This window comes from Entelurus aequoreus, linkage group LG18 (genome assembly GCF_033978785.1).
Source record: "Entelurus aequoreus isolate RoL-2023_Sb linkage group LG18, RoL_Eaeq_v1.1, whole genome shotgun sequence".
Lineage (NCBI taxonomy): Eukaryota > Metazoa > Chordata > Actinopteri > Syngnathiformes > Syngnathidae > Entelurus > Entelurus aequoreus.
In genome coordinates, this window is record NC_084748.1 from 19,483,080 (window position 1) to 19,497,476 (window position 14,397).

Here is a 14,397-nt window from a genome sequence, read left to right on the forward strand (position 1 = left end):
ACTTGTCCAGAGTGTACCCCGCCTTCCGCCCGATTGTAGCTGAGATAGGCTCCAGTGCCCCCCGCCACCCCGAAGGGAATAAGCGGTAGAAAATGGATGGATTATTTTTATCGGAATGCTTGATGATTAATACCGGTAGGGCTGGGCGATATGGCCTTTTTTTTAATATCACAATATTTTAAGGCCATATTGCGATACATGATATATAAGTGGATATTTTGCCTTAACCATGATTGAACACTTGATGCATATAATCACAGGAGTATGATGATTCTATGTGTCTACATTAAAACATTCTTCTTCATACTGCATTAATATATGCTACTTTAAAACTTTCATGCAGAGAAGGAAATCACAACTAAAAAAGTCACTATTTTTTTCATACGGTGTTGATCTGGAAATGTTTGCCTCGGCATTTTTTATGGTGTGGGCGTGTGGCACCGAATGGAGATGTTGACATGTGGAGTAAGCACTCTTCATTCTCTAGCAGGTGACTTTTCAAATTATACTACATATTAGCAGTAATGCTACTTTTTGTAGAAACGCTTTTGCCCCACAATTGACAAATTATGGTTGTCTGTTCGACATATTCCCACTTGAAAGCCAAACCACCGCCGGACGATGGACCCCCTGCTGTTTTTTGGGGGAATTAATTATTCCTTCATTTGTTACCAGATTCGCACCTTCTCTCTCTCGTATTACCACTCGCACCACAGCTAACGTTACCCATGCTGCTACCTCTTTGCTGCGCGAGGGCGTATATGTTTGTGACGTATGTCGTGACAGTATGTGACGTGTGTAAGAAGGTGCGCTGTGAGAAGGAGACACAGGAAAGAGCGAGGAGAGCCTGTAGTGTAATGCCAGCAGCTAAAAGCAACTGCGTGAGAACGTATACTCCAATATCACGATATAGTCATTTTCTATATCGCACAGAGACAAACCCGCGCTATATTGCGTATATCTATAGGGACGGCATGGCGAAGTTGGTAGAGTGGCTGTGCCAGCAATCGGAGTGTTGCTGGTTACTGGGGTTCAATTCCCACCTTCTACCTTCCTAGTCACGTCCGTTGTGTCCTTGGGCAAGACACTTCACCCTTTGCCTCTGATGGCTGCTGGTTAGCGCCTTGCATGGCAGCTCCCGCCATCAGTGTGTGAATGTGTGTGTGAATGGGTAAATGTGGAAATACTGTCAAAGCGCTTTGAGTACCTTGAAGGTAGAAAAGCGCTATAGAAGTATAACCCATTTATCATTTATATCGATATATCACCCAGCCCTAAATACCGGTAATAAAAAATTGGATGGGAAACTTGGGCGGTGACGCAAAAACAGACAATGCTAGAAAGTAGTTCTGCTCCCTCTGATGTGCAACTTACCCTCCAAATGCAACTGAACTACACACAACTATTGTGTTCTAATCGTGTATGGCTCAATTGAGCATTATTACTTAACATCGAAATTAAAAACAATTAGAGCTCAGGTCAAGAGTGGGCCATAATTAAATTATTTATTTATTTTATCGGAATGCTTGATAATTAATACCGGTAATAAAAATTGGATGGGAAACTTTAAACCTGGGCGGTGACGCAAAAACAGACAATGCTAGAAAGTAGTTCTACTCCCTCTGATGTGCAACTTACCCTCCAAATGCAACTGAACTACACAAAACTATTGTGTTCTAATCGTTTAGGGTTCAATTGAGCATTATTACTTAACATCGAAATTAACCACAATTCGAGCTCAGGTCAAGAGTGGGCCATAATTAAATTATTTATTTATGTTATCGGAATGCTTGATTAATACCGGTAATAAAAATTGGATGGGAAACTCTAAACTTGGGCGGTGACGCAAAAACAGACAATGCTAGAAAGTAGTTCTGCTCCCTCTGATGTGCAACTTACCGTCCAAATGCAACTGAACTACACAAAACTATTTCTCTTGACTTATTCGTACGAAGACATGGATCCTCTCTGACAAGCAACGAGCAGACACATGGGTCTAAACAGGGACCGGGGGGGGGGGGGTTATGGGTGGTTGCTTGCTAGCTGTGCAAGTAACAGCAGGCCCAAAAGCTGCAACGGAATTGCTGACACAATCATGCCGGACCTAACTCAACTGTAAACTGTATTTCCATGCAACATTTCAATTTGCAAATGGTTATGATTCGATTTTTTTTTAGCAATCCATAAGTCAACAAGCGGCGCAAAACAGAGAAATTACCAAGTTGATTGAACTCAAGTCAGTAAGCTAGCTGGCTTGCTAAGATTAGCCTGGAGGCGTCACATTTCTTAGCAGCAAATGTTTACATTATACATTAAAATATAGGAGACAATACTTGTTTATACGGGGCTGCTTTACATGCATTCCATCATCCACACTACACCGACTCCTTAACAGTCCAAACAGACGAACCACGCGACACCTCGCTAACGTTAGCAGGAAGCCATGATGGGCTTCTTTGTAACCGACCATGTTTGGCACATAACGTGGTTGTTGTTGTTTCACATGTATTCAGTCATTTTGACCGTTTTGTATAAAGCGCTGCCAATATGCAGCCGCCATCACCTCAAAGCCACGAACAACCATTTTGGCACCGTGACATGGCCTGGCTAGCAAACCCATTCAATGATGCCATTTTGCTAGCTCATGTGCTAACAGCGCGAGCGCTGCCGGCGGTGGTGGTTCCGTAAACTCGGCACTTCCACTGCATTGACACCAGTTATCATATATTTCGAGACGCAGACTCACCAAAATCCGTTTAAAGAGAGCATTCTCTTTTGGTGGTAAAGTAATTGTCGGCATCTTAGCAGCAGACGGGATCAATTCCCCCTCGACCTCAGCACATGTAACGCTAGCTAATGCTAGTGCGAACAGGCAAGACGAGTCGAGCTGAGTCGAGTCGAGTGACGGGCCTGGCTGCCTGGCTGCCTGCCTGCCTTGCCCGAGTCGCTCCGTTCGATTGCTCGGTTTTCTTCTTCCGGGAACCTGACAGTTTCAAAATGGCGGCGGTCAACCGTTGTCATCCATGGCATGGACAAGACAAGGCAAAAACAAGACACATTTGAATTGATTAGTTAATAAAATGTTATTTCATCACTTAATGTGCTCCTCATCAAACACAACATGATTAGGTGGATTTAGAGACACTAATTAACAGAGGTGGGACCAAGTCATTGTTTTGCAAGTCACAAGTAAGTCTCAAGTCTTTGCCCTCAAGTCTCGAGTCAAGTCCCGAGTCAAGTCCAAAGTCAAGACTGGAAAGTCTCAAGTCAAGTCCCAAGTCCTGCATTTTGAGTTTCGAGTCCTTTCAAGTCCTTTTAACCACAGACTAATATATTTACACAGATTGTGTATGCTTTTAAAACACTGTATTCATTGATTAAAACAGGTGCATTTGAAGTTGCAGGAAAAAAAATAGTGCTGACATTGCACTTCATAATAGCACTATTAACCAGTCATTTTAAACATGTAACTCATTCCTTTACAGAATAAACACATTTGAAAAAAGAAGTGCTACACGTACTTATTTGCACAAAAGTGTTAACATTGTATTTCCATGGCATATTGCATTGTAACTGGTTCCACAGCCATTTCTATCCTGTTCTTACCTTATCTCATTGATCTAATCTCATACTTAATGTGTGTTTATGTGTGTGTACACATGAAAAACATAACAATACATGAACATAGTTGTACTTTTTAGATGTCAGGGCCCTATGCAATATGTACACATATTCTTAATATAGTATACATTTTAACTGACCTTTATTTGACTAAGTTTGTCATTTTGTAGGTGGCTAAAATATGCGGTGCTGCTGACCGCCGTCTAACGTTAAAGGCCTACTGAAATGAAAGTTTTTTATTTAAACGGGGATAGCAGATCCATTCTATGTGTCATACTTGATCATTTCGCGATATTGCCATATTTTTGCTGAAAGGATTTAGTAGAGAACAACGACGATAAAGATCGCAACTTTTGGTATCTGATAAAAAAAAAGCCTTGCCCCTACCGGAAGTAGCGTGACGTAGTCAATTGAAAGGCTCCTCACATTTTCCTATTGTTTTCAACGCAGCTAGAGCGATTCGGACCGAGAAAGCGACGATTACCCCATTAATTTGAGCGAGGATGAAAGATTCGTGGATGAGGAACGTTAGAGTGAAGGACTAGAGAGGCAGTGCAGGGTGTGTCTTTTTTCGCTCTGACCGTAACTTAGGTACAAGGTCTCATTGGATTCCACACACTCTCCTTTTTCTATTGTGGATCACGGATTTGTATTTTAAACCACCTCGGATACTATATCCTCTTGAAAATGAGAGTCGAGAACGCAAAATGGACATTCACAGTGACTTTTATCTCCACGACAATACATCGACGAAACACTTTAGCTACGGAGATAACGTGATAGCATCGTGCTTAACTGCATATAGAAACAAAATAAATAAATCCCTGACTGGAAGGATAGACAGAAGATCAACAATACTATTAAACCAGGGACATGTAAATACACGGTTAATGCTTTCCAGCCTGGCGAAGGATAACAATGCTGTTGCTAACGACGCCATTGAAGCTAACTTAGCAACCGGACATCACAGAGCTATGCTAAAAACATTAGCTATCCACCTACGCCAGTCAGCCCTCATCTGCTCATCAACACCCGTGCTCACCTGCGTTCCAGCAATCGACGGTGCGACGAAGGACTTCACCCGATCACAGATGCGGTCGGCTAGACGGAGGAAGTTAAGGTGAGTTCGGCTGCTAACGCGTCTGTTATCCATCTCTGTCTATATGGTTGTGTTGCTGTAGTCCGCCGCTAATACACCGATCCCACCTACAACTTTCTTCTTTGCAGTCTCCATTGTTCATTAAACAAATTGCAAAAGATTCACCAACACAGATGTCCAGAATACTGTGTAATTTTGAAATGAAAACAGAGCTTTTTTGTATTGGATTCAATGGGGTACCAATACTTCCGCATCAACTGTTTCCGTCACACGCATACGTCATCATATCTAGACGTTTTCAACCGGAGGTGTGGCGGGAAATTTAAAATTGCAATTTATAAGTTAACCCGGCCGTATTGGCATGTGTTGCAATGTTAAGATTTCATCATTGATATATAAACTATTAGACTGCATGGTCGTTAGTAGTGGGTTTCAGTAGGCCTTTAAGTTACTGTGTGTGATACATTCACTAACGTAACGTTATGTGTAGGTACCTCATGCAACCCTGCTTAAAAAAAAACTCTTAACAAAAAGTATGAATAAGGTAGCGAACTGCAGTGGACGCAACAGATTGCCGTGTTTGCAATGACGTTATAACCATAGACATCTTATTAGTAGACGCAGCATTGGCTGCTGTGACGCGAGCAATTTGGCCGCCATCTTGAAGTGGTGATGAGGAGTCGGCGAGCAGCCTAAACTGACAGTTGACAGGTAGAACTGTTCAGCGTCTTCCTTCTCAAATGAGCGGACTGTTGAAAATAAGAATCGGGGGATTACTTTTCACAAGTAAGATTTAACATTATTGTAATATTGGTTGTATTTTGTGAAAATAATATTACCACAGAGTTGAGAAGGAGCAAAGATCTTCAATATTTGTATGTGAAAATCACATAGAAATCTTCTGGGGGAGGATGACCCCCCCTACAGGGGTTTGGCTTACAAACTTTCAACCCCACCTAAAACAAAATTCACCAGCCGCCACTGATTATGATGCGTTCTCATTTTAGGCAAAATATAAGACAATACTTTTTACTGGTTACTGGGGTTCAATCCCCACCTTCTACCATCTAGTCACGTCCGCTGTGTCCTTGGGCAAGACACTTCACCCTTGCTCCTGATGGCTGCTGGTTAGCGCCTTGCATGGCAGCTCCCGCCATCAGTGTGTGAATGTGTGTGTGAATGGGTGAATGTGGAAATACTGTCAAAGCGCTTTGAGTACCTTGAAGGTAGAAAAGCGCTATACAAGTATAACCCATTTATCATTTATTTATTTAACAGTATAATTGTAACCAGGAATAAGTCTTCAAGTAACAATATTCAAATACTAACATTGTTGGGTAAGACAGAATTTGGTTTTATTCTGAATCCAGTGTTTTAGTTGATATAAGGACTTTTAGGTGTTTATATATGTTTATGTTACGTATTTGGCAGACGCTTTTATCCAAAGCGACATACATAAAAAATACATACAAAACAATCACTATAAACATGATCATTTAAGGGAAGAATGTAATACAAAATATCAATACAACGTTTCAAGACAGAATAAACTCTCTGCTGCTGCAGCAACAGAGATACAGTCTATAAGATATATAGATATCTAATGTATTCATACATTGTTTATGTAGGATGTACACTTGTATATATAACCTAATCATATTGTTTCTTGAATTTAAAAATAGCTGACCGTTTTTTCCCCCCTTCTCTGGGATTATATTCCCAGTTTTGATCTCAGACATCTGGTCACTTATAGCATATAAGAATATTCTATTACTGTTAAGCAAACTATGAATAATAAAACACGCCAAAACACGTATGACAAAAAACCACGTGAAAATCTGTGGTATTCAGTGAGGTAAGATGAATTAAATGCGCTGACAGTTCATTGCTCCTGCCAAATGAATTGCACTGAGTGGAGCGGATCACCACTCCAAGATGGCGGCCCCGCGTCTCGTCAGCGCCAGTAGGCAGTAGCGCTCGATGCTGCGTCTACTTATAAGATGTCTATGGTTATAACGTTAGCAGTGAGTTTACAGCCTCACTGATTTAACTAAACAGCAAATAAAATATACGTTACTTAGCCAATAAACGTTAGCTTACATTCAAAACATGCCCTTCTTTGCGCATCTTCAAATGTCGAACGAAGTTGGAAGTTGTTGCGTCTCCGTCTGTAATCTACGAACCGCATGCTTTGCATACTGGAATTAAATTTTAGTTGACCAAGTCGTAGTTTTAATACCCGAACAAAACTATTTTAGGCATCATTTTTCCTCACTGGCGGGTTGTTTGACATTTCTTCTTCATTGGTTGTCCTGCAATTTGATTGGATGAATGCTGTGGGACAAAAATAACGTGGATGTAATTTGATTGGCTGTTGTACTGACAGGAACAACACTCTGCCAGACACGTACAAAATGAAAGATACGGAGCGCTCCTGAATAACTTTTTAATCTTTGGGTTTTGGGGAAAGTAGCAAGTCATGTCAAGTCAAAAGGCTGAAGTCCAAGTCACAAGTCATTGATGTTAAAGTCTAAGTCGAGTTGCAAGTCTTTTTACATTTTGTCATGTCGAGTCTAAAGTCATCAAATTTATGACTCGAGTCTGACTGAAGTCCAAGTCATGTGACTCGAGTCCACACCTCTGCTAATTAATGTGAATAATTTAGGGGTGTAACGGTACACAAAAATTTCGGTTCGGTACGTACCTCGGTTTAGAGGTCACGGTTTGGTTCATTTTTGGTACAGTAAGAAAACAACAAAATATACATTTTTGGTTATTTATTTACCAAATCTGTAAACAATGGCATAACGTACATATACACACAGGGTCCATTGCCAGGGTTAATGTGGTCAACATATATAAAATAAAAACTAAATACGATAAGGCTCAGAATGGTTTCTTAACAAAACCTTTCTACATATAAAGTGCTTTTTTTGATTGATTGATTGAGAATTTTATTAGTAGATTGCACAGTACAGTACATATTCCATACAATTGACCACTAAATGGTAACACCCGAATAAGTTTTTCAACTAGTTTAAGTCGGGGTCCACATTAATCAACATTAAACTGCCTCAAGTTGTTGCTCGGATTAAATAAAATGACAAAACTTTACATATACATATAAAAAGCGCAACATTAAACAGTTTCAAGTCAACTCAGCCGCAGATTAACTTTTCTTCCCCCCCCCCCAGTCTGGCTAACTTGGCAGTAAGAGGATATATGGGCTTATTGTTCTTCCACCATAGAAGTGGGTCAAAATCTAGTTTCTAATGCAATACGGTCTAAAATCTGCTGCTATAAAAACATTTGTTATTGTTTTAGCCCTGCCTGACTCGCAGAGGAGAGGCTGCTTGAATGCGGTGGTGACGCTTCAAATGGGTTAGCATGTTTGACGTGTTGTCAGAAGCAGCTGCTGAACAATGTCGGCAAACATCCGTCCTCCATTGTTGTATCGCGCAGCCAAAGTGTTCCCAAACGGGAGATCTTAACGAGGCAGGAGGGTCTTCCAGCTCTGGCTTTTACATGTTGTCGTAGCCCGGTCGTTGCTAGCATGCCATGTGCTGTGCCTCGGTGTGTATTGTTTACACAACGTGCGGTACGCTACTTAATATGTCCGTGTGGAAACTCGTTTGGTACACCTCCGAACCGAACCGAAACCCCTGTACCGAAACGGTTCAATACAAATACACGTACCGTTCCACCCCTAGAATTATTTATTATTCATCCATCCATCCATTTCCTACCGTTTGTCCTGGAGGACAGAGTAAAACAACTTGCACTGAGCCTAGTCTATAAAATCCGCTACACCCCCCTGATACCGAAGTACATGTCAAACTACTTCCATAACGTAAATGTCCGCCATAACCACAACACCAGGGGGAGCTCCACAAACCACGTTACAACCCCATTCTTGCCAACCTTGAGACCTCCGAATTCGGGAGATGGGGGGGAGGTTCGGGAGGTGTTGGGGGCGTGGTTGGGCAGGCGTGGTTGCGGGGGCGGGGTTGAGGTGCAGGCAGCATATCCCTTCCCCTTCGAGCTTTTCTGGATGAAATGAAATTCTTTTTTCCAATCATTTTGGAACTTGCTGGAACTCTTCTTCTTACTCGTCGTCGCCATGTCTCTTCTTCGTTCTTCTGCTTCGTCTCCTTCTTGTTGTGTGTGCAGTTGTGCACTGAGCTCCAAAAGCCGTAGATGTTATTGTAGCGTCCCGGAAGAGTTAGTGCTGCAAGGGATTCTGGGTATTTGTTCTGTTGTGTTTATGTTGTGTTACGGTGCGGATGTTCTCCCGAAATGTGTTTGTCATTCTTGTTTGGTGTGGGTTCACAGTGTGGCGCATATTAGTAACAGTGTTAAACTTGTTTATACGGCCACCGTCAGTGAGACATGTATGGCTGTTGACCAAGTTATCATTGAATCAGTTAAAAGATCATACAACGTGTCAGCATTTCTTGACATCTTCGAGTAAAGACCATTGTTAAACCAGTCCAACGCTACATTGTTATGTGACTGGGTGGGTATGCTGTATATATGGAGGAGAAGCGGACGCCTGGACAGCATGCGGCTGTTAAGGGGTGAAGGTTTCAGGTGAAAGAGGACGTTAAAGGCAGTGCCTTTAAGGCAGGCCCCCAATATTGTTGTTCGGGTGGAAATCGGGAGAAATTTGGGAGAATGGTTGCCCCAGGAGATTTTTGGGAGGGGCACTGAAATTCGGGAGTCTCCCGGGAAAATCGGGAGGGTTAGCAAGTATGCCTAACCCCCCCGCCCCAACCCCAACCCACTCCACATCCCACTCCCCGGATTGTAATTAATGTAAATAATTCAATGTATATACTCTGATGATTAACTTGTGTGATGACTGTATTATGCTGATAGTATATATTTGTACCATGAATTGATTTACGTGGACCCCGACTTAAACAACTTGAAAAACTTATTCGGGTGTTACCATTTAGTGGTCAATTGTACGAAATATGTACTGTACTGTGCAATCTACTAATAAAAGTTTCAATCACTCAATCAATCAGTCCCTTTCGGCGTTGCGGAGGGTGCTGGAGCCTATCTCAGCTGCATTCGGGCGGAAGGTGGGGTACACCCTGGACAAGTCGCCACCTCAATCATGCTTAAAAAGTTTTAAAAAGTTTAAAAATCTAACAGAGGGGTGTCAAACTCATTTTAGATCGGGGGCCACATGGAGAAAAATTTACTCCCAAGTGGGCCTGACTGGTAAAATCACGGCATGATAACTTCAAAATAAAGATTGTTCAGAATGTTTTCTTTGTTTAAAAATCGAAGAAGCACATTCTGTAAATGTGGGGGCCTGTGCGCGTTTATACTGGAGTCTGATATCATAATGTTATTGTTTTGTTTTTTTACACTTACATGTTGCGGTTAATAGTATTGTACCTTTATTTGTCATTATTTATACTTTCGGAATAAATCATGTGATAATGTTCATCATTCAACTCATTGGTGGTAATTTTCTATCTATCAATATAAAAAAATAATATCAAAATCAAATTACAGGATGTTTGCTCATTTTCCTCCACTGGTGCACTAACATCATGTGTTTTTTTTTTTGTTTTTGTTTTTACATATGTAGCATAATCTACAAAGATACAAATAATTGCTATTGCGACATCAAGTGGACACATTTAGAACAGCAGTTTCTTTCATGAAAACATTTCGGCTAATTTTTATACTTAGTAAACTTATCCCGCGGGCCGTATGTTTGACACCCCTGATTTAACATGTCTGAAAAATATTAGGAAGGGACAGAGTTTATCTAATCAGATTATTATTTGATTAGAATGTCCATCCATACATCTATTTTCTACTGCTTGTCCCTTTTGGGGTCGCAGCATTTAACAAAAATAATCAAATGTATCAAATTAAATATTTCCATTGTTCTTTAATTGTGCTTAACGTGCAATAAAAGTGTTTTAAGTATGTTATTATTGTTTTTTTTTTATACATAGCATTTTCAATATTAAACATTAAATAACAAATTAAATGTTGGATAAAAAAAATGGTGGACTCTCCTTTCCAAATAAATTAAACAGATAGAAAGCCACTTGGATTTAAAATTTCACTAAAATAAATTATTCTGCAATATAAATCACAAGCCTGAGAGTTGACTGTTTTATAATATACATGCTGATACAGTCAAACCTACACAGTCACACATAGAAAATATACAATGTGACAGAAAAAAGTAAATATTAGTACATTTGACCGAATTACAAATAATTGAAATGCTCTTCGTCTTACCAGAGCAACTGTGTAGTTTGAAAACGAAAAACAAGTAAATAAAAAAGTGAATACACTGTAATTAGCTTTCATTTTATGTGGGACATTAGGTGTTCCCTGCCTGCCGCCTGAGTGCAGCTCCAGCACCCCCGCGACCCCAAAAGGGATAAGCAGTAGAAAACGGATGGATGGATGGATGGATGGATAATAATGCACTGACAGAAAAAAATACTTGTGGTATTAAGATTAAAGCAATGTCCTTTTTATGTTGTAAATTATTTAATGTTTATCGGTTTTAAAAGCATTTTAGATTAAAAATGTGCCTTAATCCTGGATTGTGCCTCTCTATTTTTCTCTCGCATACATAAGTGGGCTTTTTGTTAAGTACATCTAAATAAAATAATGAGCATTATATACAAATTTACTGTATTAACAAGCCTGTCTTCACCATGCAATGTTACATAATAAAAAAAATCAAGTAATTTTTTTTTTTTTTTTTATGCCAGTGGCTGAAACATCCTGGGCGAAACCTTCAGAATAAAAGCACATTCACAACTTCAATGGCCGGCCTTTAGTTTTGTCATTCTGTGCTCTCAAATTTTAACATATGACTATTTATATTAGATATGTTTCTGTTTACCGCGTTCACACCTTTTTCTGTAAGGGGCGCTGGAAGTTGGCAGGGCCGTCAGCGATCCTGTTCTGCCTCCCTGTAATGTTTGTCTGCTCTTGAATGGGATTGTGCTGAAAATCTCCATTTCCCCTCGGAGATTAATAAAGTGTTTCTGATTCTGATTCTGATAATAATAAGAATGGGTTTAAAATGATATCAGTTTGTTACATTAACCACTTGGGGGCACTATTTCGATAGAAAAGGTGAACACAATAACGACCATCGTCGCCAAAAAAAACCAAAAAACTATAAACATTAATTTATGATGTGAAATATGTACAGTTTTCATCAACTAACCATGGACTTCACTGTCATCTTAAATTAAAAGTTAAATGGACGGTCTTTTTTCCCAGGATGGGGTAATAGAAATACAACCTGCATCTTCAATTACTTAAAAAAAAATATATTTTGCTAATTTATAAATCATTTTGGATTTCCTCAAATTGAAGCAAACTCATAATCATACAATGTACAGAATGAGCGATCTGTCCACTGCATTTTATTTTGTTGTTGCCTCTACATGCTGTCATTTGTGCGTCCTCCTCAGCTCACGTGCGGAGCAATGAGCACCTCGCAACCATAACCATATCATACAGGAATAGAAGCCGCATTGGGTGCTGTGGCGCAAGAAATTCGTCCGCCATCTTGAACCGGTATTATGCTCCTCTTTGAGCAGCAGAAAGAACAAGGAAGAACACGATGGCAGTGCGTATTCATGCACAAATCGGGGGACCATGGAAAGGTCATGGGGGAATTACTTTTCACAAATAAGAGTGAACATTACTATTAGTTATATTTTGTGAATCAAAGATTATTGTACTGTATTTATGCCCACCAGCAAAATTGTTGCCAGCTCCTACAGCTAGCTTAGTCAGCTTTTGATTGATTGATTGATTGATTGAAACTTTTATTAGTAGATTGCACAGTACAGTACATATTCCGTACAATTGACCACTAAATGGTAACACCCGAATAAGTTTTTCAACTTGTTTAAGTTGGGGTCCACGTAAATCAATTCATGGTACAAATATATACTATCAGCATAATACAGTCATCCCACAAGTTAATCATCAAAATATATACATTGAATTATTTACATTATGTACAATATTTACAATCCAGGGGGTGGGATGAGGAGGGTTTAGTTGATATCAGCACTTCAGTCATCAACAATTGCATCATCAGAGAAATGGACATTGAAACAGTGTAGGTCTGACTTGGTAGGATATGTACAGCGAGCAGAGAACATAGTGAGTTTAGAAAGCATAAGAACAAGAGTATACATTTGATTATTTACATTTGGTTATTTACAACCCGGGAGGTGGGATGTGGAAGGGGGAGGGTGTTAGTCAAGGGTTGAGGTTGACTTTAGGTGTTGTTTTAGTGCAGTTTTGAAGGAGGATAGAGATGCCCTTTCTTTTACACCTGTTGGGAGTGCATTCCATATTGATGTGGCATAGAAGGAGAATGAGTTAAGACCTTTGTTAGATCGGAATCTGGGTTTCACGTGGTTAGTGGAGCTCCCCCTGGTGTTGTGGTTATGGCGGTCATTTACGTTAAGGAAGTAGTTTGACATGTACTTCGGTATCAGGGAGGTGTAGCGGATTTTATAGCCAGCCCACTTTGGAGAAGTGGGTTGGAGTGAGGTGTGATCTGGGGTGGAGGTCTAAAAGTACTCTGACTAGCTTGTTCTGGGATGTTTGGATTCTAGATTTGAGGGTTTTAGAGGTGCTAGGGTACCAGGAGGTGCAAGCGTAATCGAAAAAGGGTTGAACGAGAGTTCCCGCTAGAATCTTCAAGGTGCTTTTGTTGACCAGAGAGGAGATTCTGTAGAGAAATGTTTTTCGTTGGTTGACCTTTTTGATTACCTTGGTTGCCATTTTGTCACAGGAAAGATTAGCCCCTAGAATGGAACCTAGGTAGGTGACCTCATCTTTCCTGGTGATAACAATGTCACCCACTTTTATAGTGAAGTCACTGACTTTTTTTTATATTGATTTGGGACCCAAATAGGATGGATTCCGTTTTATCTAAGTAAATGGATAGTTTATTGTCAGCGAGCCAGGTGCAAATACTAAGGAGTTCAGCACTGAGGATTTTTTCCACCTGTGATTTGTCCTTGCCGGATACCAGCAGGGCCCAGTCATCCGCAAACAGGAACAATTCACAGTCGCATGCTGATGACATGTCATTTACGTATATTAGGAACAGTAAAGGCCCTAATATACTGCCTTGGGGGACTCCACAGCTTACTGAGAGGGGGGGGGGGGGGCACGGTGCCGTTCACCTCTACCACCTGTTTCCTCCCCTCCAAGTAAGATTGCATCCAGCTCGATGAGGTTTTATCAAATCCGATTGCTCTGAGCTTATCTAACAGTATAGCGTGGTTAACGGTGTCAAAGGCCTTCTGAAGGTCCAGCATGACCATGCCGCAGTATTTTCCCGCGTCCACCTCATGTTTGATGTGGTCGGTCAGATAGAGAAGGCATGTGTCAGTGGAGTGGTTAGTTCTGAAGCCGGATTGGAATTTGTACATTAGTTTTTTAGTAGCAAGGTATCTATCGACCTGTTCATAAACTATTTTTCCATTACTTTCGAAATGGAACTGAGAATAGAGACAGGTCGGTAGTTACCAGGTTCTAACTTGCTTCCTTTTTTAAAAAGGGGAGTTACTCTTGCTATCTTGAAATCTTTGGGTACTTGACCTTATTTAATTGAGAGGTTAATTATGTGTGTGATGATAGGGGCAATG

General features: G+C 40.5%; 1 protein-coding gene across 1 annotated transcript in view; it reads right to left on the bottom strand.

Annotated features, from left to right (window-relative positions):
• Window positions 1-2,952, bottom strand: part of naa15b (N-alpha-acetyltransferase 15, NatA auxiliary subunit b) — a 55,810-nt gene extending 52,858 nt beyond the window's left edge. The window contains exon 1 of the mRNA XM_062026727.1: window positions 2,747-2,952. Coding sequence (XP_061882711.1) covers window positions 2,747-2,800 — 54 coding nt within the window. The 5' untranslated portion in view covers window positions 2,801-2,952. The remainder of the gene's footprint in view (window positions 1-2,746) is intronic.
• Window positions 2,953-14,397: the final 11,445 nt, after the last annotated feature.